At 49.8% G+C, this 25,755-nt stretch overlaps 1 protein-coding gene and 1 long non-coding RNA gene across 7 annotated transcripts in view; one reads left to right on the top strand and one right to left on the bottom strand.

Annotated features, from left to right (window-relative positions):
• Positions 1 to 25,755, top strand: part of SMARCD3 (SWI/SNF related, matrix associated, actin dependent regulator of chromatin, subfamily d, member 3) — an 86,213-nt gene that overhangs the window by 13,666 nt on the left and 46,792 nt on the right. For 2 of the 6 annotated variants that reach the window (XM_052696622.1, XM_052696627.1), the window contains exons 1-2: positions 12,768 to 12,962; positions 25,346 to 25,563. In XM_052696622.1, coding sequence (XP_052552582.1) covers positions 12,885 to 12,962; positions 25,346 to 25,563 — 296 coding nt within the window. In that variant the 5' untranslated portion in view covers positions 12,768 to 12,884. Of the gene's footprint in view, positions 1 to 12,767; positions 12,963 to 18,623; positions 18,646 to 23,816; positions 25,564 to 25,755 lie in introns of those variants that run through there. The other 4 variants (XM_052696625.1, XM_052696624.1, XM_052696626.1 and 1 more) reach the window with 3 other exon arrangements.
• Positions 9,779 to 12,632, bottom strand: LOC128087282 (uncharacterized). Its single transcript, XR_008209761.1, has 2 exons — positions 12,519 to 12,632; positions 9,779 to 10,061 (listed from the first exon to the last, which is right to left on the bottom strand). It is a non-coding gene; the product is annotated as an uncharacterized LOC128087282 (long non-coding RNA).

Genomic DNA, 25,755 nt, shown 5'->3' with positions numbered 1-25,755 from the left:
TTCCCCGCGATAGCACGCTCCATCCGCTGGCTCTCTGACCGCAGTCTCCATCCGTTCTGCCTCCCCCCATCAGAAGAGCGGGGCCCGCTGCTGCACAGCACTGTCGCTCCCCGCCCGGCCGATTTACTTTTTGTCCTTCCCCTTTTCTTTTCCATCTGAAAGGGCAGATGAAAGGTTGTCTGAGGGAGGAAGGGACGCGGGGGAGAGCCGCTGTCAGCCGGAGGCCGCCGCCCCGCCCGGCCGCCCCGCAGCGCTGCGGTCAGTGCCGGCGGCGGCCGCACAGCGGCAGTCTGGGACCGCGGCTGCGAGCGCGGCCTGAGGCGCGGCTCCGAGAGCGAGAATCTGCGCTTCCTCCGGGCGCTGCCAGCCCGAGGCCTGCAGGGCTCAGCCAGCCCGCTGGGTTTGCTTTTTCCTTTCGATTTTCCGTTTAGAAATAGCGAAAGTGAGGGAAGGCGGAGGAGAGATGCGCTGGTTTTGCCACCCAGCTTCAAGTGCAGATCGGTACCAAAGGAAGTTGTTGCGCTGCGTGGTCGCTCAGTATATGAGAATAATTACAGTGGTGGGGAGGACAGAGTCCGTGCACACGGAGGTGTTCAGGTTGGCTGTGTCATTTTAAATGCTGATATCAAAGCCAATTGTTTGGGGGAATGGAGACACTGCACCTAAGCGCTAAGAGCAGGTGCAAAAAGGGAATGGGAGGAGGTGGTGAGTGGGGAGGGAGGCGCTGGTGTGAAACTGCTCCTGTCTCAAGGATGCTGCAGTGCCAGGCTCAGAAAGCAGCGCTGTGTCTCCTCGGCAACAGGAAAGGCATGTGTCTGTTCCCATGGAAATGTGCAGAGGGCTTTGCAGGAAGGCTCTTTTCAGAGCTCAGCAGCACAGGCTGTGGGCTCCTCTTTGGTTGTACCTGAAGCAAAGGCAGTCTGCACATCAGGTGTCTGATCCTGGAGCCTCCCAAGAGCCAGCTGTGAATAGCGGGGTGCAGCTCCTAGCTCCCTGTGTTGAACAAACGAACTGAGCACTGTTGTTCCACCTGAAGAGTTCCTTCCTCAGTCACAAATTGCTGCCATTGAAGAGGTGTCTGCAACTTACTTTAGGAAAGCAGCCAAAGAAGCACCAGGGATTCTTTCAAAGGAGCAGGAAGACAAAACTAAAAATGGGGAAACAAAGTGTCTGAATCTCAGCAGTCCTTTCTGATACCAGAAGGGAGAAAAGAAAGGCTGTGTGAAAACAGTGGTGAGTCTGCTTGTACTACATCCACCTAATAAGAATCTGATTTTACGCACTGTATGCAGCAGGCACCGCTTCTTCTAGAGCTATTGTGATGGTCTTTGAAGGGAGCAAACTTAGATTTAGCAGGGATCAGAAGCAGGGTCCAACAGCAAGAGATGGTAAACAGCAGTGCATTATTTACCTTCTTTATCCTGATTTGTCCCCTAATCCCAATCTTCCAAGGTAAAAAATGCTAGCGTTTTCACACAGCCCCAGAACTGTAGGGGTCAGAAAGAACGTTTGGAGCTCACCACTTCAGCCCCCTAAAGCAGTTCCCTATAGCAACTACACAGGAAAGCATCTGGGTGGGTTTGGGTTATCTCCAGAGGAGACTTCCCCACCTCTCTGGGTTCTGTTCCAGGGCTCTGCCAACCTCATAGCACAGAATTTCTTCCTCACATTCAGATGGAACTCCCTGGGCTCCAGTCTGTGTCCAGTCCCCCTTTGTCCTGCACTGGGCACCACCAAACAGAGCCGGGCCCCGTCCTCCTGACTGCCACCCTTCAGATGTTGATCAGTACTCATCAGATCCTTCTTTGCCTTTTCTTCTCCAGACGGACAGTCCCAGGGCTCTCAGCCTTTCCCCGTCATTAGCTGCTCCATCTTTGCAGCCCTCCCCTGTGCTCTTCCAGTCAGATCCTCAAAAAGGCCAAAGTCTACTCTTCTGAAGTCTAGGATTGTGACCCTGTTTTCTGCTCTGCTCCATTCCCTCATGTTCCTGATCACCTCCATCTTCTGGTCACAGCCGAGGTTGCCCCTGACCTTCACTCCTGGGCAGTTCCTTCTCGTAAGGCTCAGGTGGAGCAGAGCAGAGCAGCTCTGCTTGTCTGCTCCTCAGTCATCCGTGTTATGAATTCATCACCAGTGTTTTCCAGGAACGTCCCTGACTGCCTGTGCCCTTCTGAGTTGTCCCTTCTTCAGATACTGAGGTGGTAAAAAAACTGAGGTCCTATGAGAATAAGGGTCTGTAAATAGGAGGATTCTTCAGATTGTTTGCCTCTGTGGCAGACACAGCTACAGCACCACCATACTCCTCAGCCTGCTAATTCTGACCCACGCGCTCGCAGCTGATGCACCTTTCACAGTCACACAATGGCTGAGGTTGCAAGGGACCTCTGGAGGCCATCTGCTCCCACGTCCTGCTCAAGTGTATCCAGAAGAGTACTTCACTCAGACCTGCTCTCTTCTATGCTTTGTCTTTGGGTCCCAGCTGCAGTCAGGGTCCTCATCATTTTTAGCTGGGAGTTTGATACAGGATTAGAAACCATCAGAAACTATTTTCATTGCACATAATCCATTCTTCAGCAGCTGCCAGACAGAATGGAGTCATTTTCTGAAGGGATTCCAGGCTTTGGTTTGAAGTATCAGAGTTGTGTCCCGCAACCGTGCAAGAGAATCCACAGAACTGGTGGATAGATAAGTTAACATATAAAGGGGGAAACAGCAAAAAGCAAAGCCTTTAAAAAGGCCACAGTAAGGTGAGGCTGTAGGTCTACAGCTGAGTCTTTGTTTCTAAAGAGGGTTTGTGGCTGATGGATTGCAGCACTTGTTGGAGTTAAGTGACGACAAACAAATGGCAAAGCTGCCATGGGGGGTGAGGTCATCAAATATGTAAAGCAGGGGGTGCATAAAAAGTGGATTTGGGGATAGAATTGCAGTGGTGAGACATGCAGTGGCATGAGTGGGGCTGGGGGAAAGAGGGACTGACTCAAATGGCCGCGGGAGATGGAGAAACTGAAGGGAAAAAAAAGGGGGTTAGCATTAAAACAATTGGAAAAATGGAGGAGTTGTTACAAATCAGATGAAGGAGCAAAGGAATCAGCAGTGTTACAGACAAAAGAAGCTTTTCTAAAGGGCAGAAATAAGACAGGTTGTTTTTATGTTTGTGTTCTTTCTCTTCCAGTAGCCTGCATCCCTTATTTCTTACGAAATATTGACTTTCCATTACATAAGCTTTATGCTGTATTTTTACTTTTTTTATACTTAGTTGGATTAGGTATCGTATGGAGTATCGTACTCCAGATTGATATTTGGGATTTTAGGTACAGAAATTTAAAGAAATAATTTTCAATTTTTTAATCTTTGGGTTTATGAAATTGTAGAACCCTTCCTCTGTACGTTAGCAGATATTGACTCCTCAGTATTTGCTCTTGCTTTTATAACCAGCCTTGCTGTGCAACACGTCCGGCCCATCTGAAGCATCTGAGCGCTGGGGCATCTCTGAGGAATGAAGCGCAGTTGCTTCCCAAGAGAGAGCAGGGCAGCCAGAATTCCCCACAAGCTCATTGTTTCTATGGTTTCAAGTTGCAGGCCGAGTATAAATTGGTCAGGAAACAGGTGCTGATGATGGGGCGTGCAGCATAGGAACTTGGTAGCCGTTCAAAACAGGCACAGCAAGACAGCTGCTCTGCTGGGTGCGCTGCCCATCACGGTGCCTGCTGCTCTCCTGTTCCTCTGCACACTTCTGCTATTTCCATCTGCTAACTTCATTTGTAAACTGCAAAGGCCGGAGGCCGTGTTGTTTTTATCTGTACCACCAAGAAATCATGGGCCAGAGATGCAGCTGATTACCTTGAGTGGGAAAACTGTGACAAAGCGATGTAACCTACAGCAGGTAGCTCTGCTCGTTGCAGCTCACGTAGAAGCACTTCTATCTGAGCCTTCCCAGCTCACTGTTAGCATGAGCAATGTGAATGATTTATTTTGCAAAGCGCTGCACACCGAAAGGATTCCACTGATGCTTCTTCTAACCCCAGCGTTTTTGAGGTCTGCTGCAACTAAAGTGTGCCACCCTTTTTGTGCGTTGTGCCCTTGGGAGCACGGGCAGGGTGTTACTGCACGGCTCAGTGACCTCAGTGCCAAATGGAGTTCATTGCTGCGAGCCGCAGCCTGCCAACCTGCCGTGCCTATTATATGCTGGGAGAGACAAGGAGGGAAACCACTGCCCAAAAAAAGGCTCCACTGAAAGCACTTTGTCCAGCTACAGCTGAGCACTGTAATCATGTCCCTGTGCCACGAGCAGCTGTGCCTGATTTCATGTGTATTTATATACCAGGAAAATGGAAAGCTGGAGCGTTTAGAAAATGTCCTACCTGCAGCTATAGGGGAATTGCAGCTCCTTCAGGACTGATCTTCCACTGCTGTCTTGCGTTTTTCCAGCCAAAATCTCCTGATATTTTAATGCCCATTCGATTTTGTTCTCTATTGACTCAAATGGCTGTGAATCTTTCCCCATGTTGTCTCACGTAGATCTCTGAAGATGGTAAAAAAAGAAAGAAAAACAACTGCAAATAGACAAACCCCTGCATAGAGCAGCCGTCCCCAGAGCCGTTGGCAGCTCCTCGTCTTCCACCCGTTCTCGTCGCACCTGTGACATTTTGTTTCTAACCTTTCCCCTGGGTTTGCTTTTGTTGGACGTGGTGTGCGTTGGATGCTCAGCATTTCAGACACATTTCCCTGCATTACATTTAAGTTGCTTTTGCCATTTTACCACTGGCTGCCATTTCTCAAAGCTGTTGATGTGTGCTGTAGCAATGGACTGTTTGAGATGAAATTCCCTGTTCTCGGGGGTCATCCTTTCGTACCTTTGTGATTGTTTTGCCAAATGAAATAATTAAAAAAGTCACCTGGGCTCATTTAGCAATGTGGTTTTTTGGGTTTTGTTTGTGGGTGTTTTTTTTAAATAATGACCAGCATTACTTACCACTCTCAGCTCCTTTGTGCTCCCAGATCGTTGTGATTTTATTCACCTAATAACGGTTCTGCTGGTGTAGCTGAAATGAGAGGTGAATTTATTGCTGTACGCAAGGATTGCTCTGTTCTCCTTCTTTGGTTATGTGCCTTCTGCAGCCTCTCTGTGCTTTCTAAGATTGTCACGTCTCACATATTTTTGTGTATGAATGCATCCCTCAGTAAGTGTGCACTCATTATTGATTTACTCAAACTATAGATTCTTTTCAAATGATCTTCAGTGAGACCAGAATATCAATATAGCATTATTAATCAGGAGGGGCTTTCAAAAAATATTTTTTCCTAATAAAGAAAGAGGAAATCCAGTTTGTTTTCCTGTGTTACAGATGGGCAAAAACACTCAGCATTGCACTGCTGCAGTGCTAAGTCACTGTGTGGCCGAGGGGAAAATAAAATAACTGAGCACGAGGAGGACATAAATGGTAAATGGGAAAAAGGAGTTGTGCAAGTTTACTGATTTGATGCATTTCTGGCAAATTTTCAACAAAAAGGAAGACATGCAGGTCTTATTTGACTGGACCCCAGTGAAGCCTTTGGGACATGCTGTCTGAAAACGTAGTTGAGATTCAGGAGACAGGAAATAATAGGAGAATGGCAAAGCAGGTAAGGAAAATGAAGCCAGAGCACAAATAACAGGAAGCACAGAAATGAAAAACGTCTATGATGGAAATTATACAGGGGTTGTTGGAGCAAGAGGGTGAGTTGTCATACCCAGCTGAGTGGCTCTGAACACCAACAAGCAGACATCGGTCTGCAGTGCAGCTCACAGCTGTGCCCTGCAGGGCTGCTAACAGGAGGCAGCACTGTGAGCTGAAGGCTCACCTGGCGGCAGTGAGACCAACAACCCTGTGTATCCTGCAGCAAATGTGGAGTTGTCACTGTCATAACGTGGGGGAAAGTGGTTTTCATCTTGGAAAATGTGATAGAGGGTTCTGCTGGGGAGAAGTGTCAGTGCCATGCCCTTACATGGCCTTTGAGAATATAGGTGCAGTCCTGTTTACCCATGTTCTAGGTAGATTAACCGGGGCTTATGTAAGAAAACTTGATGAAATGATAGAAATGGACATTTCTGTTTGAAGAGACCAAGTATGAGTCTCACTTGTTTAGCCTGGCAAAGGGTGACTTAGTGTGGGCTGTGATTGCTGTCTGTAAATGCCCCAAACCAGAAATGTTGAAGAAAGTCAAAGTTGATGAAGGAGCAAATGACAAATAGCCAGATAAACTTAAAAAAAAGGTCATTCAGATAGCTATTATTTTGTTAGCAGCTTCCAACAAGGCCAAGGCTTAAAGTGCAATGCAGTAAATGTGTGTCTGAAAAGATCCCGTGTGCCATGGCTGCTGTTGATTACAGACACCAGCCTTACTGGTCCAGCAGTTCCCTGCTCTGTGTTGGGTCCCTCTGTGACTGTGGGTGCATCCTTCATGGTGCTGCTACCAAACTCATGCCAACCCATCACTCCAATCAACTACCATACCATACCTGCCTTTTTTTTTCCCCTAGGGGGCAGTAGATGTAGATCCTAAAGTATTATGGATCTTTTTCTCCACCTTTTGGCATCCCTGCTGCTGTCTGTGATTACTCTTAAGATAATCAGGACGTATGTTTTTAATTATCTCCTTCCTTACCTCTGCAGTTATGTTTGGAAACTCTGGAGAAAGACAAACATTTTTCTTTGCCTTTACTTACTTTTTATTGCCTCTATTTCAAGCCTCTTCTTTCTTTATGCTTGCTACAAATTGCTCATAGGATTTCTTCATTGCAAATAGATTTGAAAACCCGTTGTAAATGTCTAACATGAAGTGATGTGTCTATAGCAGTTATGTAGAGTGGTAGTTGAAGGTCAAGGAAAATACGAAAGGCCACAGTATAAAACCTGGTAAGTTTCAAGGGGAGCTGGCAGCAGTCAGATACAATTCTTCTTCCAACATCAAAACTTCAGGGGACCCTTTTTGATCACCTCACACCTGTTTTGAAGCAGAGCTGTGGAGCTGGTCAAGGGGAACCACTCTGGGTAGAGACAGTTGTATCTGCGTGTCACAAAGTCCTGTGCAGTTTGTGGAGGCAAATAGGGCAAAAGGAACCATTGGGAATCGGCTCATCGCCCCTCCTGCTCCGTGTCAGAATCAACACCAGCTGCATCACTCGAAGCAGATGCTTGTCTGACATCTTCCTGACGATCTTCAGTTATGGAGGTCATAGAATCATGGAATCCTTAGAGTTGGATGGACCTCTGAACGCCATCTAGTCCATCTCCCCTGCACTGCACAGGGGCACCACAGCTGGATCACGTTGCTCAGGGCCTCATCCAGCCTCGACCTGAAAGTCTCCAGGACCGGGGCACCAAGCACATCTCTGGGCAGCCTGTGCCAGTGCCTCACCACCCTCCCTGTGAAGGACTTTTTCCTCGTGTCCAACCTAAATCTACTGTCTTTGAGTCTGAATCCATCCCTGATGGAAAAAAAAATCTCAGATCATTTCTACTTTTACTGCTGTACTCTTCTTTAATATCTGAATCTTCCTGGGAGAAATCTCAACCTGTTACTTCTTGCACTATGAATATGCAGAGTAGCTCTTCTCCATATTTGCAGCAGCCTTGTGGCTGTTGTCTTCTCTTTCCCTCTTTAGGCTTTACAGCTCTTATCACAATTATGTTTTCCTTGAATCATCTTCATTTCTCCCACACATATTTTCTTTCACACACAGAGCCCCAAACTGCAGAGAATAGTTTGGCTGAGATGCTAACAGCGCGTAGCACAGCAGGATTGCTTCAGAAGGGTTCCAATAGTTGCAAAATTTAGTTTTGCAGCCTCAGGGAAATCTTGAGCTGGGACAGAAAAGCAATGTGGAGAAAGTGCACACAAAAAGTGGAGACAGGTAGGAATCTGGAGAGCCATTGTCCCTGCTTTTGTCGCACCAAGGGGATGAGAGCAGTGGGGCAGCACTCGTTCATGCTCACCTGGTTTTGTGTGTGTGTGTCTGTGTGCCTGGTGTAAGCATAGTGCTGTTAATTCATATCCAGCTTATGATGTTGTATCACCAAATATTTTCCTGAAAAAAGAAGCAAAAAACAAACAAAAACCCCAACTAAAATACTACCATCAGTTTTCTCTCTTGATGCAGTTGTTGATTCATGGCTTGGTCTGAAAACCTGTGCTCTTCCAAACTCCATCCCCAGCTTTTTGGGATTTTAGTTCTTATTCTCTCTCACAATGTATCTGTGAGCACTACAAACCCTATCTTGCTAGGAAATTTAATCAGCATGCTCTCTAGTTCGTTATCTATATGGTTAATGAGAATATTGAATAATTCTGAACTCAGGAGCAGGTTACCTTTCCTTTGGAATACGCAGAACCTCCATCTCAGGGTATTTTCTGTCTCTTTTTTTTATGCAATACTGCACAAATTCCAAAACTGTTGAGAATAATGGAGATGAGATGCTGGGTCGCAGCCCCAGTGAAGGAGATTTGGGGGCATTGTTTGACAGCAAATTGAACAGGAGCCAACAGTGTGCCTGGGTAGCCAGGAACACCAGCTGTAGCCTGGGGGGCATCAAGCACAGCCCTGCTGGTCGGCTGGGGGAACGATTGTCCTGCTCTGCGCTGCTCTGGGCGGCCTCACCTTGAGTACTGTGTGTGATTTTGGGCACCACAGGACTAAAGGGACATAAAACTGTTAGAGAACGTCCAAAAGAGGGCTATGAAGATGGGAAGGGTCCAGAGGGGAAGACGTGAGATGAGCAGCTGAAGTCCTTTGGTTAGAATCGTAGAATCACAAGGTTGGAAGCGACCTATAAGATGATCTAGTCCAACCGTCTCCTCATCACCATTCCACCACAAGCACTAAACCACATCACGCAGGTTTGTTCAGCCCAAGGAGGAGACTGAGGATCGGCCTCACGGCATCTGGCAGCTCCTCGCGATGGTCCACAGCTCCCTGACAGCAGCCTGCAGCTCTTCATGGCAGCCTGAAGCTCTCTGTGGCTGTCCTACAGCCCCTCGTGGCCCTGCAGCTCCTCACAGGGAGCGAACGGGCAGCGCTGAGCTCTGCTCTCTGTGACAGCGACAGGGCCAAGGGAACGGCGTGGAGCTGTCATGGGAGGGTCGGATGGGGGTGTGGGAAGGGCTGTGCCCAGAGGGCGGTGGGCACGGAGCAGCACAGCCCTGAGCTGCCGGAGCTCGTGGAGCCTCTGGGCAGCGCTGTGAGACACGGGCTGGCGCGTGGTTCTGTGCTGGGGGTTGGACTCGGTGACCCCGAGGTCCCTTCCAAGTCTGGATGTTCTACGAGTCTGTGCTTTAAGTTTCTGAACCTTGCTGACCTAAGTGACAATTGGATGAGAGAAACCAGGCCCTTTTAGAGCAACCCTGATGTATTTCTTTAACTACTATTGATTAAAAAATGAATGCAGCTGCAAATGTATTCCTCCCCTCCCACAACTTGTGTTTCTGCTTTTTTAGCCTGACCAGCGTAGTTTAAAATAGCAAAGAAGTAAAAACAAACTAAGCAAATTTGTGGGAGAAAAGATGGCTTCCTGCAGCCCAGATAAGGAGGACAAATGTCAGCTTTCTTTGAAACCTGACTTAAGGACATAGCACCAAGTGAAGCTGAAGGGAGCAATGGAACCACTGTGTGCCCACTGCCCAAGAACGTGCAAAGGAACGCGAGCGCTGCAGGGTCTGTCTGTGCCACTGCCATCAGGGCCAGACGTGGCAGGGAGCTGCAGGGCAGCTGGGGAACAGAGAGACTTGGGTTGAGCCAGGCAGCTTTTAAAAACAACAGCAAATCACATTTATTTTCTACACTTTTGAAAGAAAATACATGGGGGAGATAGGGGAAAAAAAAAGAATTTCAAATAAAACTGTATGGTTTTTCTCTGGAGAGAAGACATGCTTGCACTGTAACCTTCATCCATTTGTTATGTAAGTGCATTTTACACAAGTCTTCCTTCACAATACTGTGGGGAGTGGAAGAATCGCAGGAATTCAGTGTAATTCTCAGCAAGGTGATGTTGAGTCAGTTCCATCCTGTTGTACCGTGGCTTCCACTTGGAAAAAAGGAAAAAAAGAAAAGAAAACAAGTTGTGCTGCTTCCTATAGGACTGTGAGCTGCAGTTGTACTGAGTAAGGGCTGAGTGCTGCTGGTACGTAATTGTTGCCACTGAACTCTCATTACGTGCGTGGCTACATTGTGTCTGCAGCTCCCTCATTTCCAGGCGGCCGACCCGCTTTCCCGATGTTCTCCTCGTAGCTCTCGCTATAGAACTGCTACGAACATCCAGATAGAGGACAGTACTTGTTCCGCTGTATTCACTTGAAATCCGGTGGCACTTCCCACCCCATCCCGGTGCTGCGGGATGTAGCCGGCTGCCAGCTAAGGCAGAAGCAGCCGCTCGCGTCGCTTTATCTGTAGCGGATCAAACACGAACGGAACCCCACCCCGAGCCCTGCCGCGGTGCTGCAGCCCCCGCCGTCCGTCGTGCAGCGCTGGCGATGATGGAAACGGGTCGCGAGGCGCCGCGGCCGCCATCGCCACGGCTCGGACGGGGGTGCGCCCCAACCGCACCGCCCCGCGGCTCCTCGGCCCTCCCCGCACAGCGGTCGCAGCCCCGGGGCGCTGCTGGGCGCGGCGTGGAAAGGGTTAAGGCCGTTCCCTACCGCCGCCCCCGCCCGCGCGTCCCCGCGAGGCCGCGGCTGACCTTCACGGAGCCGCATCGGGCACGCGCACCGCCGCCCGGGGCCCGCGGGAGCCGCGATCGGTCCGACCGCGGCCCGCTGGGGTTCGGCGCGGAGCCGGAGGGGGCTCGGCCCGGACCCGGCCCGCCGCCCATCCTGGCTCGCGGCTGGCGCACGCCCTGCCCGTGCCGGGCGCGCCGTGGCCATTCGGTGCCGGCGGTGCTGGCGGCGGAGCGCGGGGGGACTCGAGGGGGGACCGCGCGCCGCGCCACAGCCGCGCCCTGAGAGCGCCGGGCCCGAGCTGAGGAGGCCGCGGGCTCCGGGGCCGAGGGCGGCGGCGGGCTCCGTCCGGCGACCGCGGTGCCCTTTGCGGGCGGTGCTAGCGGGCCTTTGCCCAGAGCCTTCCCCAGAGAGCCGCGCTGCGCTCTAGCGCCATTCGGTGCCATGCCGCGCGATGAGGGTGGGGACGCGGCTCCCGTTAGGAGCGGGAATAGTGACGGGTACGGCTTTGTGTCAGCAGCGTTGCTGCGGGGGAACCGCTGGGTCCCTGCGCAGTGCAGTCCGCAAAGAGAAGGCAGGTCGTGTGCTGGGAGCACAAAAGGGCTCACGAGACGGGAGCCGATGTCACCGCACGCTTTTGGGACCTGAGCCTAGCAGGCGCGGGGCGCCGCCGCCATGCTGACACAGCAGCTCGGTTCCCGATCCCACGTGCAGTCGGTTCGGGTCGGCCAGAGCCGCAGCGGTTTGGTCCATGCCCCGAACGAGGCTGTGCTGCTGTGCTGGGTGTGTCTGAGCGAGCGGAAGGGGGAGGGCGCTGATAACAGCTCCCGCACGCCCAAACGCTGTAATTCCTGCGGTATCCCGCACGGCTCTGCCTGGGCTGGGGTCACCTTGAACATCAGCGGAGGCTGCGCCTTGGTCCCTGCGCACACCATGCCGTGTGATCTCCATGGTCTGCTCTTCGCTGCCGGCCGATTCAGTGTCTTTCCCGTGTTTTTTTTTTTTTAACCACTGGGTGAGGGCAGCGATTTTATTTAACTCAGCCCGATTCCCTTCTATTTGCAGCCGTGCCAGAAAATTCAGAGTCCGTAGACAAGAATCTCAAGGAGAGGAACAGAACAAACCCCTCTCGTAGCCCGGCAGCATCTCTATCACTGTATCACACGGACGGGAGACAGCAGCCCTCCGCCAGCCGCACACACTGCGGTGAGCTGAGCCCCGCGGCCACGCTGCCGTGCCGTCATGGGAGGCGGCACTGCCGCCCGGCATCGCGGAGAGGTCATCGCCGCGCTCCATCACGGAGGGCCCCTTCCCCCAGCTGGGCCGCGGGGTCTCGGGGTGCTGCGCGGGGCTCTGTCCGAGGAGCCGCGAGCTGCGGCTGCCTAACGGCAGTTGCGGTATTCGCAGCGCCTGCGGCCGTCGATCACGCGGCTCTGTAATGGATCCGTCGTAGCGGGGCCGCAGCGCCCCGGACAGATCGCTCCGGGCGGGGCCGCCGCCATGCTGCCCGCCGCCCCGCTCCTCGCCCGCCCGCCATCCCCTCGCCCCCGCGCCCTCCCTGCCCGCTTCTGGCTCTCCGCCTCCCGCCGCCTCTGCTGCCGAAGGGGCCGTTCTCAGCCTCGCGCTCGAATCGCCGCCAGCGAATGTTTGCGCGCTGCCGGCGGTCCCCGGGGACGGGGCCTGGAGCGCGGCGCGGGCGGAGCGCTGCGGACGGGGGGCGCCATTGTTTCTCGGCGCTCGCCCGCTGCGTGTCCTAATGGGAAAAGTCCCCCGGAGCCGGGCTGGAGCCGCCGCCGAGGCCGCCCCCTCCCCCTCGCCCCAGAATTTACCATCCCCTGCGCCCAGGAGGAGCGGCTGCAGCTCTGCTGCGAAAGGCCGGGACGTGTTTTCAATTTGCCTCCCGCTTATCTCGGGTGTTTGGACAGAGAGGTTTAAAAAGCGGGATTTTCTGTCCCCGCAGAGTAAACACGCAGAGCCCGGCAGCGCAAACTATTTCTGGCTTATCAGTGGAGGAATGCAGCAGCTGAGGCCGAGCGCGAGTGGGCCGTCAGGAAGGCCCTGAAGGGGCCCCCTCCCCACTCCGCGCTATTAGAAGTGTGAGAGCCCAGCAGGACTCAGAGGGGAGAGTTGGAGAAAAAGGCAGAAAAGGGAAAGAAAGAGGAAGAGAGAGAGTGAGAGAGGCTGAGCAGACCCCGATGGCTACAGACGAAGTTACAGGAGGGGCTCGCAAAGCTACGAAAAGCAAACTTTTTGAGTTTCTGGTCCATGGGGTGGTGAGTCGGGAAAGTTAGCGAGCTGGCTGGCTCCGAATCGAGGGATGAGTGGAGAGCGGAGGCTGCGCCGGGCTGGAGCGGCCCCTGCAGCGCGCTCGTGGGGCGCCGCTCCCCGCCTCGCCCGAGAGCCGCGGGGCTGCCGGAGCACGATGTGACCGATCCGTTGCTATAAGGCTTTGTCTGGGGGGTTGCGTGCTGTGATTGCTGCTTTGATTCTCCATGCTTGGTGAATGGCATGCTTCTGAGCCTCGTCACGGTGCGGGATCTGCACCGGGTCTGACCCAAACGGGCTTGTAGGACACTTTGTTCTGTAAGCAAACTTGTGTTTTGAAAAGCAATTCTGATGCTAGTCCGATGCGGCCGTGTGCTGCTGCCTCTGGTTCTCGTCTCCAGCCTGGGCTCTGATGTATCCTCTGGCTACTTAACAGGTGACTTTCAGGGGCTTGGAGAGATTAGCGCTGCAGATCTGTGCCAGTCGATGGGTGCTCACCCACGAGGGAACGCCAGGTTGCCGCGCTTAATTAAAGGAATCGCTCAGGTCTTTAAAAAATCACCAGCTTTTGTTTAAGGAATCAGGTCTTTGATCTCCATTTAAGGGGATATGCTAACCTTGTTTTGCTGCCAGCAGAAACGATGTTCTTTACATGACTGATGGTTGGAAGCGACCACCATTTATAGCATTTGGATTCCTTGTGCTGATACACTTTTGACGAAATAAGGCCCAGGAAATGCCGATGTTGCTCAGATGGAGACAGTCCCTGCGTGTTTTCTCTCTTGAGCGTTCTGGCGCCTTCTGTGACACCTTTTTGAAGACATCTGCTGGGCGTTCCTGTACAAAGGAATCTCGGGAGCTCACTGCAGGCCTCTGGGTTCTCTCCATAACTCAGGCTAGCTCCAAATGTATTGGATCTAGCTTGTGTCCTGCAGAGCCTGGCTGTGATGAGCTTGCAGGGTGAAGGACTTTTAGATGGCATTCTGTTCTTTGAGAGCAGTGAGCAGGCAGTGTGGTGCCGATGTACATCAGCAGTCTGTTGCTGGATGGCAGATACGACAGAAGCAGGTGTGCAGATCTGTGGCAGTAGCTGTGCTATGGATATGTGAGTTCATTCAGATGGTCTGGCTCAGGGTGGCCGTAGCTGGGCGGACCGTGGGCATCCTGGAAGGGCTGTGCACGTGGGAGGCTGTTTCCTTTCCCAAGGTTTCTATCGGCACAACGCTGCTCTTCCTTTGGTATCGCAAAGAGTTGCTGAGATAGTTGGATGAATCTGCTTCTTCCCCGGGTAGATATGAAAGGAGCCTGCCAGCCTCTTATGCATGAGCAGTGTTAATTCATACCAGAATTAATGCAGCAGAACTTGTTTCCGTTACTTGTTTGGATGCTAGAGAAGTCTGACTTGTCTGCACGGACTGCTTTGCCACCAGCGGCGTCTCACTTGCTGTCTGCACTGCCTGAGTACCTGCATCTGTTCACTGCCTGTCAGTGGGAACAGAGTTTCTTGTCCGGCATTCCTTGCCCGAGCTCCTCTTGTAGGACCCTCTGCATCCCTCCTTGATGATTTCCTTTGGTTATGCTTTTGCTTCCATGCTTGTTCTTCACTTCTAGTTTCTTCCTGATCTCAGGTTCATTTTGATCAAAACAGGTTGAGGCAGTCAGTCTTCCATTGCTTACAAAAGGCCCAAAGTTTCAAGTTCATTTACCTGCTTACGTATCCTATGAAATAAAGGCGCTCCCCTGGGCGCACGTACTGCAGTCTCATCACCGCGCGGCGAGTCTGCGTCCGAATCAATTCCTTCAAAATTCAAGAGCAAACTCTTCCCGAATGCCTTGAAATCAGGCTGTGCCCCCACTGTGTCAGGGAAAATCTCCTCTTCAGATTATTAGTTTTTTATTCTCTCCTTGGCAAAATTATCTGTTTTGATTATTGCAGGTATTGTTATTGTTATTGTCTCATTTTTCAGAAATAGGGGTATTAGATAGAATGTTGTGAGGCAAATTTTTACTGTTTGAACGATTAAATAGAAAGGAGAATTTTGCAGTCTTTACTGAGAGCTGTTGGGTTTTGGGTTTATTTGATCTTTCTGAAAACATGAATTCCTTTGCTGAGGTCACTTCGCCCTTTGCTCTCATGTGTTCCATCTTGCCTTTGTTCTCCGCCATGCTGCCGGCTCAGGAGGTCTCTTCTTCCTTTTATGTCATGCAGATGGGGTCCCTCTGCAGTGTCAGAGCCGGTAGCGGTCAGCAGCCTCAGGTGTGACACTGCGTCCTGCCGGAGTCATTTGTGACGCCTCTGCTGAGCGCGGTTCTTCTTGTCAAAAGGCCGCATTTCTGCCCGTTGCTCGTTAGATTTCCCTCACTCCCGGGCTGTGGATCGGGGCCTTAACACTCTATCTGTGGGAAGAGGGATTTTTGCACAGGCTTCATCATCCTTCGCTGTCGTTTTTCCCCCTCTGCTCTATTTCCGGAACTTTTATGGATAAATACAGCTCTAATGACCTCCTGCACGCTTCTGTGTTTTTTATTGGTGTGTTTTGGACATTTTGGGCTGCCTTTATGACATCTCCCTCTGGGGATCTGGTTGTTTTCAACTCTTCTGACCCAAACTAAATTATTAGTCTTCGTGCTGGGTGCCCCTCGGTTTCTGTCCTGGAGGCTCTTCATCAGCCTCTCTGTCGGCATCCCTTCACTGGATGTTATCTTCATCCTTTGTCTTTTTTCCCTCCTTTCTTTCTCAAATAGGTATTTTCGTGTAGAGCCTTGGGAAGATCCGTGTATTTTGTCAAAGCTCTTGCCCAGACTTGTGTCCTTTTGCAACTCCATTGCGGAAATCCTCTCCTCTCTGGTGCTCGTACTGAGGCCTTTGCAGTGTTACCTTCACACGGGAGGCAGCTGGTTTGTTTTCTTGTGTTCTGACCCTTTTAAATCTGTTTCCCTGTCCTTTCTCTGTGCCCACTTTTTCTTCCTTGCAAAACAAGTCTTGTTGAATTCCGTGCACAAGCTGTGCCTATAGAAGACCATTCTGTTTCTTGGCTATTGGGTCTTTTCTGTATTCACCATATACTTCTCAGTTCATATCACCTTCTTTGTATAGGGATCTAGTTCTTTGCTCTCTGTGTCGTGCTTGGGAAGCTCTTCCTCTTAACATAAGTGCTTAATAAGTCTTTTCTTATGGTTCCTGCTAATCTCTACACTTTCATAGTCATTATACCTCACTGCTGTTAATGTGTACAAACCTGCACATCACTTGTGTGACTCCTTTTTTGATCCCCATTCTTACTGTGTGGTTGTTCACCTCTCATAGAGTTTGACAGTAAGTTGAGGAGCTGTCTCACGTGAAACAGCATTTAGAACAGTGAAAGAAGGGTCTCAAAGCATACCATGATGTAAACATACTTAATACAGAAATTAAATAAGTAAAAATAGGTTAGAAGACACATCTGATGTCCCAAGGACGTATATGGAGTGTTTAATATTTAGTAAAGTTATGGAAAAAGGGGTGAGCAATGACTTTCATAAATAAATTTTGCATCTCCTCGTACACTGCAGGGTGTAAATGAGCCTTGACCATCCAGGAGGAAGACTCAGATGTCTTTGCAGGCTGCCTACTATGTGGCAGCAGCCACTGCTACTAAGAAAGCAAATTAAATATTAACTTCATTAAGAAGTGGGACAGGGGGGTGGTGCAGAAGATGTTGTAAATCAGTTGGGATGTACTTAGAAGAATGTATTTTTTTCATGTTGATGGTTTGCATGACAAATAAGCAAAAGGAGGAGTAACCCAGACGGCAGCGACAGTGGGAGGGCTGCCAAGTCTTCATCAATCAGAGGTTGTGGAACTCGCCGTGAGGGGCTTTGTAGGAAATACGTGTGTGTTGTTTTTGTAATACCTTGGGATGACGATTGATGAGGAAAGCTGCAAAGTCTCCGTTGCTGGAGGCTGCAAGAAACTGCAGATGTCTTCAAAAGAGTAAATGTCTGTCAAAGATGATGGGGGCTTTGGTGATGCTTTATCAAGAAAAAGAAGGACTGGATGACCTCAAGGATTCGTATTTCAGTTTGGCATCAAAATGGTGTTTATTCTGTTATAATGGGGAGAAGTGGAGGTGTTTTCCCCAAATTGAATGGTGATTGATTTGAAGTAGATACAAGTAATTCTTTCAGCTGAAGAAATCACTACAGAAGTAGTGATGTGAGGAGAATATTAGGTTTGAAAAATAACAACACAGATTTTGCTACTGAAAAATATCTCAGCATTTTTTTTGTTATCACGGATTAAATACCATCTTGTCAGTGCCCAAACTCTAGAAGGGGTAGAAAGGAGCTTCATGAACAGTCATTTTTGAGCACTTTGTTCCACTGGCCTAATACAGGGTGCTCTGTGCTAGGATGTTGTCACAGCACAGTTTCTGGAACACAGGCACTGGTTTGCTGCATATGCATTTCCTGTTTTATTAAACAAGGAGATGTTTGGGTTGAGCTTAAGGCAGCCTGGGGAATTCAGCGTTTGTTTGGGAAGGTGCTTGCAGAAGCCTGGTAGAGTCACAGCGAACAGCACTGTAAAGCAAAGCTGCCAGCGGGACCGCAGGGCTGGTCTGCTCCTCGCTCCGAGCTCGGTGCAGAAAAGTTCACATGTAATCAAGAAAATCAAACCATCCTAATTCTTGATATGTCTTTAATAAGTACTTCATGAGATTTTGCAAAATGAGCTTGTTAAAAATACTCATGTGGTCCGTTGTGAAAAGTTCAATGTGCTGATAAACAGAGGTGCAGGGGTGCGAACGGTGTGTGAGATGTTCGAGTTGCTCTCCTGTTTCTTCCAAAAGAAACTGGAGACACCAATCCAGTCACACCGGGTCGCTGAGCCCCGCGTGCCCAGCGAGTAGCAGAAGACTGCATGGAAGCTGCAAGGCAAAAAATCAGCAGTACTGCTTCCAAATGCTCCATGCTTTGTAGCTCTGGAGTTTTCTGGCCCAGAGAGATGCTGCATGTTTAGTACCTCTGCGAACTTTATTGATGGAGAGTAGTTTGCTGATATTTTCTTGAGCGCACGTGAGCATCCAGCAGGCACAGCGTTCTGTGTCAGGAAACTTTTGCAGCTTATCTTACATGAAGACGTGCCTTGTGCTAGCAGCTGTTAGCCGCTGTCTGGTTCTTGTGAGGGAAGAGGCAGTGAGGACTGGATCAGTCTCCTCCTCCTCCGTGACGTTGCAGAGCTCTGCGCTCTGTCCCCTCCCTGAACCGCTCCTTTTACAGGCTGGAAAGCACATTCTGGCTGTTGTTCCTCACACCAAATCCATTCCATAGCACATTAGATCACTGCAGTGGATGCGATCTGATTTATTAAAAGTAGCGAGCTGATGGAACTCAAAGGCAGTACATTGGGTTTGCTGGTTTCAGTTCCAAAGGCTGGTTTTTTCTGTTTGTTTTTGAACTGTTTGTATCCAAGTGCTTTGTTTGAGGTTTGATATCTCGTTCTTCTGAGCTCTGGGTGGGCGTGCATGAAATAGATGTTCCCTGACCTTTGTCTTAAGTTACAATGCACAGTTCTGAAAATGTAGTATTTTTTAAGTTAAAGATTTCTTGGATTGTTGTGCACGTTTCTCAAAATAGACGGAACTTGGAAGTCACAGCTGTGGAACGCTTGGACCCTATTTCTAGGATGTGAGTGCTCTTGGGAAATGGAAGGTGAATATGGCAGTGAGCAATAAGAACGAAAATATAGATGCTTCTGCTTACTAAATTTGTAAGAGATATTAAAAACAGGAACCCATGTGAGGTGACATCTGTAACTATCGTAGGGCAGGGGAGAAGCTGTCCACAACTTCTTCTGTGGTGTGAGTCCATGTGGACTCATTCAGTGGGGCATTCTCTGCTGGGAAGCCATTTGTGCCATCACCGTTCCGTTGCCATGAGGCAGTATCACCTTAGCTACATTTCTTAGCTGTTACATACACTTCCAGTGACCTGCCCTTGGCTCAAGGCATCATCTGAACCTCTTCTTGCTCGTACCTGAAATAAATTAGCAGCTGCTGTAGTGTTATGTTGTAAAGAAAGGCTGCCCAGCCGAGGTAGCTCCTATTTTTAGCTTCCAAACTACTCTGGGATTTTTGTTGCTCTTGTGAAAATGTATCAATTTATTTCTTAACACGAGGCCCATAGTTGTTCACTGCTTGCCATTAGAATCCTCTTACGTGGTACCAAGGTGTTTGCTTTTCAGAGCTGTAAGATCCTGTATGGACACTCGGCGCTGTATTGCACTGCAGTGACTCCCAGCTCTCTTTTAGCCCCTTTCCAAACCTTCTGTAGGTGCCTTTGCTTTTCCTGACACTTTCTTTTCCTCGTACCCATCAGTTCTCTGTGTTTTTGTCCCCTCTCTGCGATTTTCAGACAGCAGCCCTCTTTTTATCTGCGTCAACATTTTGGCTGCTATGATGTTGATGTTGCTTGAGGAAAGCCTTTGCAGTAGAAATTCACAGAAAAGCAGCTCTCCACTGCTGTCTCATTTCTTCCATCAGAAAGAAGTTCTCATCAAGAACGGCTTAGGTTGGAAGGGACCCTAAAATCATCGGTGTCCAAACCCCTGATGTGGGATGTGTTGTCAGCCAGAGCCCCATCCAGTCTGGCCTTGAACACCTCCAGAGATGGGGCACCCACAGCCTGTGCCAGGGATTCACCACCTCTGAGTAAAGAATTTTTTCCTCGCATCTGACCTAAATCTCCCTTCTTTTGCTTTAAAGCCATTCCCCCTTGTCCTGTCACTATTGGACTGTGTACAGAGTTGCTCTCCCTCCTGTTTATAAGCTCCCTTTAAGTACTGCAAGGCTGCAGTGAGGTCTCTCCAGAAACTTCTCTTCTCCAGGCTGAGCAAGCTCTGCTCCCTCAGCCCTTCTCAGCAGGAAAGGTGCTCCAGCCCTCTGATCAGCTTTGTGGCCTCCTCTGGATCCGCTCCCACATTTCTCTGTGCTGAGGGCTCCACATCTGGGCGCAGTACTGCAGATGAGGCCTCACAAGGGCAGAGCAGAGGGGCACGATCCACTCCCTGCTCTGGTGCCACTCCTCAGCTGATGCAGCTCAGGATGCAATTGGCCTTCTGGGCTGCAAGCGCGTGCTGCCGGCTCAAGTCCAGCTTTTAGTCCATCAGGAACCCCAAGTCCTTCTCCGCAGGGCTGCTCTCAGTGAGCTTTTCCCCCAGTCTGTACACATCTAGGATTGCCCTGACCCAAGTGCAACTCTTTGTTGAAACTTGTCAGGTTCATGTGGGTGAACCTGTTCAATTTTCAATTTCAGGCTTGTCCATGTCTCTTCGGATGGCATCCCCCCCTCCTAGAAGTGGTGTCAGCTGCACCACTCAGCTTAGTGTCATCTGCAAACTTGCTGAGGGTGCACTCAATCCCGGCATCGATGTCATTGATAAAGATATTGAAGATGAGTGGTGTCCCCCATGGGTCAGTGCTGGGACTGATACTCTTTAGTATCTTCATCAATGACATTGACAGCAGGGTCAAGTGCACTCTCAACAAGTTTGCTGCTGACACCAATATGTGGGGTGCAGTCGATGCACCAGAACCTAAATGAACTTGATCAGCAGGCCCATGTGAACATCATGAGGTCTGACAAATGCAAATGCAAAATCTTGCACCTGGGTTGAGGCAGCTCTCACTACCAATACAAGCTGGGGGATGAAAGGATTGAGCGCAGCCCTGCTGGGGCTACTGGTGGGCGGGAAGCCGGACATGAGCCAGCAATGCGTCCTCAGCCCCAAAAGCCAACTGTATCCTGGGCTGCATCGAAGGAAGCGTGGCCAGCGGGTCCGGGGAGGTGATCCTGCCCCTCTGCTCTGCACTGTGAGGCCTCACCTGGAGCACTGCGTCCAGATGTGGAGTCCTCAGTACGGGAGAGACAAAAAGGTCCACGCCAGGATCCAGCTGTGGTGTCCCTGTGCATTGCAGGGGAGTTGGAGTACATGGCCTTTGAAGGTCCCTTCCAACTCTAAGGATTCTGTGATTCTAAGAACACCAATCCCAAGAGAGACACCTGCTCATCACTGGCCTCCACCTGGGCATAGAGCCATTGACCACAATGCTCTGGCTGCAGTTGTATCCAAATAATTCTTTATCCACTAAATAGTCAACTCTTCAAATCTTCTCTCTCCAAGTTAGAGATAAGAGTGTGGTGTTGAGCCATATCAAAAGCCTTGCAGAAGTCCTGGGAGATGACATCAGTTGCCCTTCCTTTGTCCACTGATGCTGTCCTATCATCATAGAAGGCCACCAGACTGGTCAAGCCTAATCTGCCCTTGGTGAAGCCATGCTTGCTGTTGTGGATCATCTCCTTGTCTTGCATGTCCTTTAATGTAGCTTGCAGGAGCGTGTGCTCCAGGATCTTCCCAAGCACTGATGTGAAGTTCACTGGCCTGTAGTTCCCCAGGTCTTTCTTTATCCCTTACTTAAAAATAGGAGGAACTTCACCTGACAGCTGTGACTTTCCATATGTGATGGAATACAGCTTGGCCACATGAGGATGAGGGCAGAGGCAGAGACAGATCCTTATCCATAGGCAGTGGTACTTCACAGATCTCTGAAGAAATGTGGTAGTACTGTAATACTCTTTAGTATTATGGCAACTTTTTTTTTATGTCGGTATTGTGAAAAATTCAATGCGTTGTCTGCTACTGCCTTCTCTTGCGCATGAGTTTGAGAGCAGAACAAGCCTTTAGGTAAGATAAAGTGCTCCTTCTACAACAGTTTACATAGAGAAAGTGTTTCCATATCTGTTGGGTGCCTTGGGTTTTCGGTGGGGAGATGGCAGTTGCAGGAATAGTGCAGTATCTACATAAGATGTAGGATACGAGAGTACAAGAAGTAAAGGGAAGGAGTGAGGCGCGTGAAGGGGTGCGATCAGATGAGCTGCCCGTGGCGCTGCAGCACTTGCTAGAGCTGGCTCCTTCTGTTTGGTCCTTTCAGTATTTCAGTGTTTAACAAAGGAAACAGAAAGAAATTCAAGGATGTCAGACTTAGATCAAGAGTAGGCCTGGCTTGCTGACCTCGTTCTCAAGTTTTTAAGGTGTTCTATGTGGAATCAGAACAGGGGGCCTGCAGTGTGATCCGTGTGGCCAGTCGGTCTCCATGGGGAGTGAAACACGAGATGCCGGGATCTTCACTCTTCTGAATGACTGTCAAATGTCCGGGGATGATCAACAGGCAACAGCAGGCCCCCTTATTTGGAAGAAGGCCACAGTTTGTAGATTGACAGACAACGGAAAGATCTTAAATACAAGCTCAAGTGTGAAGCCTGTTCTGGGCCATTTGTTTCTACTGCATTTGCCTGGGTCAGAAAGTGGGAAAGGGGGCGGCTGCTGTGTTTCAGCAGTCTTCATAGCTCAGTGTTTATGAGAGAAAATGTTTTCAGCTCTGCACACAGCCTCCATTTTGCCTGTTTGCTGCCTCCTGCTGCTTCTGTTCTCAGTGGCCATACCCATACTTAATCCTCTATGTGAATACTTGCTGAAGCCTGCCTGGCTGGCTGTGCTGCGCTCTCTCCCCTTGACTTTCCCTCTCTGTCCAAACCAATTATAGCTCTGGTTCTTTAGTGATCATTCCCCTTCTTTCTTCCTTCCTTTTCCTTCAGGCATCCAGGCACAAGGAATATCTAAGACTTGTAATGACCCGGGAGGGCCCTGAGCTGGGGCTTTGGGAACTACGGAGGATGTGGGTTGCTAATTTGGAGATGCAGCTAAGCACTGTTGCTTGGGGTTTGCAGCCATAATAGATGCTTTTTTACTGTAAAATGTAAGTTGGAGCATAACGTAAGAGCAGCTTTTCTGGCTCAGAAAAGGTTCCCCTGGGCCTGCAATGCTACTTCTAACAGCAGCTGTAGCAGATGGCTCCAGTAGGCAGTGACAGGATGCTGTACAAAGCAGCAGTCTCCAAACTCTTTTGGTCTTGCATTCCTATCATTACTAATATGAACAGAGATTCAAAAAGAAACGAGACAAAGATGAAATAATCTCAATTAAAAAAATATTTTTAATGGTACAAAAAATCTTTTCTTCCTGCATCCCGCTGTGCCCCTTGGGGTGCACACATCCCACTTTAGTGACCATGAGGATACTTTTCCCACATATTTTTTCAGTCTTCAACTGTTGATACCTCAGAGAAGTTTTAAGCCAAAAATATTTTCTGTGTCTTTAACATCTCTTTGAAAAGTAGTTCCACAGACTCACTGCCCACTGTGTGAAACCACCCCGTTCTGTCTATGAACCTGACTCCTTGTGGGTTCCTCTGCTGGCTGTGGTTTATGCACCAGATGGGACAGTGAACAGTCAGTCTCCATCTGCCCTCTCCAGGCTGCTTGTGATTTTGCAGAGCTCTTGAAAATGCCCGCTTAAGATTATCGTCATAATTTACTTTTACCTCATTAATATTCTATAACCAATTATTTATCCATAATGGATGCTATGGCCTCATAGTTTCATGAAAAGAATCTGTAGAGAGAATCACACAGATTCACAGAATTGTAGGGGCTGGAAGGGGCCTCTAGAGATCATCCAGTCCAACCCCCTGCCAAAGCAGTTCCCTACAGCAGGCTGCACAGGTAGGTGTCCAGGCAGCTCTTGAAATCTCCGGAGGAGGCTCCACAGCCTCCCTGGGCAGCCTGTGCCAGCGCTCCGCCATCCCCACTGTGAAGAAGTTCTTGCATTTGTGCAGAACTTCCTGTGCTGCAGAGAGGGTTTGCAGAATCACGTAATCACAGAACTGTAGGGGTTGGGAGGCACCTCTGGAGCTCCTTTGCTCCATCCCCCATGGCAGCCCTGTGCAGCACTTAGTTGCACGGCGTCCAGAAGGGTTTGGGACTCCCCCACCTCTCCGGGCTCCGGTCCAGGGCTCTGCCACCCTCACAGCACAGCAATTCCTCCTCACGTTCAGATCAACTCCCTGGGCTGCAGTCTGCGCCCGCTGCTCCTCGTCCTGGCGTCCAGCACCACCAAACGGAGCCCGGCCCCCTCCCCTGCCCTTCCCTTCAGCTCTCCATCGGCACCGCTCAGGTCCCTCAGCCTTCTCTCCTCCACACACCAGGGCTCTCCCAGGCCCCACCAGGAGCTGCTCCAGGCCCCACCATCTCCGCATCCTCCCCTGGCTTCCTCCAGCAGTTCCCATCTGCCTGGACCTGGGCAGCCCAGCGCTGGGTGCGCTGCTCCAGCCATGCCCCCCCAGGGCAGGGTGGAGGGGGGATCACCTCCCACACTCTCTGCAGTGCTTTCCAGGGCCCCATTGGCCTCCTTGGCCACCAGCACACCCTGCTGGTCCACAGTCAGCTGTGGTCAACTGCTGGTTGCCTGTCGGCCACCACGACCCCCAGGTCCTTCTCTACTGCGTTTCTTTCCAGCAGCTTGGCCTTCATCCTGTACTGATATTGCAGTTATTCCTTGTCACATGTAGGATTTTACACTTGCAATTTCAAATTACTTTTATGTATGATAGTTTTTATTTATATATTGGTTCAGATGTATACAATGTGTGTGTGCATTGTGTATTTTCACAGATAGGTAAAGATCTCTAATAAATACTTTCATTCCTCTTAGAGTGAAACTAAAATCTTTCCACTTTCCTGTTTTGAGGAAACAATTATTTTAATGGTGTTTTTCCTTGAGGAATATAAACCTCAGCATGGCATCAGCTTTCCTGAGAGTCTTGTTCAGCATTAAGTTTGCAGTCTCACCTAAAGGGAAATTTCAAAGCATGGTGAAGTCAACGTAAATGTCTGGACTTTAGAATACCTGCAGGGGCTGCTGACAAAGTATCACTTTCTTTTTCTTCTTGATCAGAGACATGACCTTTTCTTAAGGGTTCTTGTCATATCATAGACTTGGGATGCTCTCCAGCATAGGTGGAGGCAAAGGCTTTCACTGGAAAATGCTTTACTGCAGTGCTTCCGTAGTTCAGCTCTGCCTGTTGTAGTGTCCCTACTGATCACAGCAATCAGTTGGTCCATTCAAAATCTGCAGTACTGTAGAAGTGACAAAGCTTTTGCTTTGATTGGCATGTGGACTGCACCTATTTGAACCGTGTGTTGCGTGCCGTGCCAGCTTTGGTAAGAAGGTAGAGCTGTCTGCTGTAAGCTGGCCTGAATGCTAGTGACCACTGAGTGCTTTCCCATGTCCAGTCTTCCTCATCTCGGTTTCCCGTCCCCATTATCATTGTGTTCTGCTTTATGATGTCCAGGGAGTTCCAATTCAGATCTCTTGTGCTCTGTGTTGCTGCTTATATGTAAGGTTGGTAAAAATGGGGAACTTGCGGGAGCTGAGTGTGACTGTGTACAAACATGAATGCAGCTGGAGAAGCAGGGACCAAACTGTCTCTTTTTTTCTGTTTTGCTTCTTCCCTAGCGACCTGGGATGCCATCAGGAGCTCGAATGCCCCACCAGGGGGCTCCCATGGGTCCCCCAGGCCCTCCATATGTTGGAAGCCCCTCGGTGAGACCTGGGATGCCCCAGACTGTGATGGAAACAACGAGAAAACGTACTGCACCACAGCAGGTCCAACAGCAGCAGGTGCAGCAGCAAGTGCAGCAGCAGCAGCAAGCTACTCAGAACCGAACCAGGAGGTGAGTATTCCAGAAAGGAAGGGTGGGGAAAAAAACGAGGAAGAAAATCTTTATTTAGTAATAAGTAAGAGCTTTAAGATTGAATGAGACAAACCAGAAGATTTACATAGCATCAGTTTCTTAAAGCAGGAAAAAAAATGGTAAATTTTACTCCATACTTTGCTTAGGAATGGTCTCTAAAGACAGTGACCT

The sequence above is a fragment of the Tympanuchus pallidicinctus genome, unplaced genomic scaffold, assembly GCF_026119805.1.
Source record: "Tympanuchus pallidicinctus isolate F22 unplaced genomic scaffold, pur_lepc_1.0 scaffold3, whole genome shotgun sequence".
In the NCBI taxonomy this organism is placed as follows: domain Eukaryota; kingdom Metazoa; phylum Chordata; class Aves; order Galliformes; family Phasianidae; genus Tympanuchus; species Tympanuchus pallidicinctus.
The sequence above is the reverse complement of the archived record's forward strand: the minus strand, read 5'-3'. Positions and strand labels throughout refer to the sequence as shown.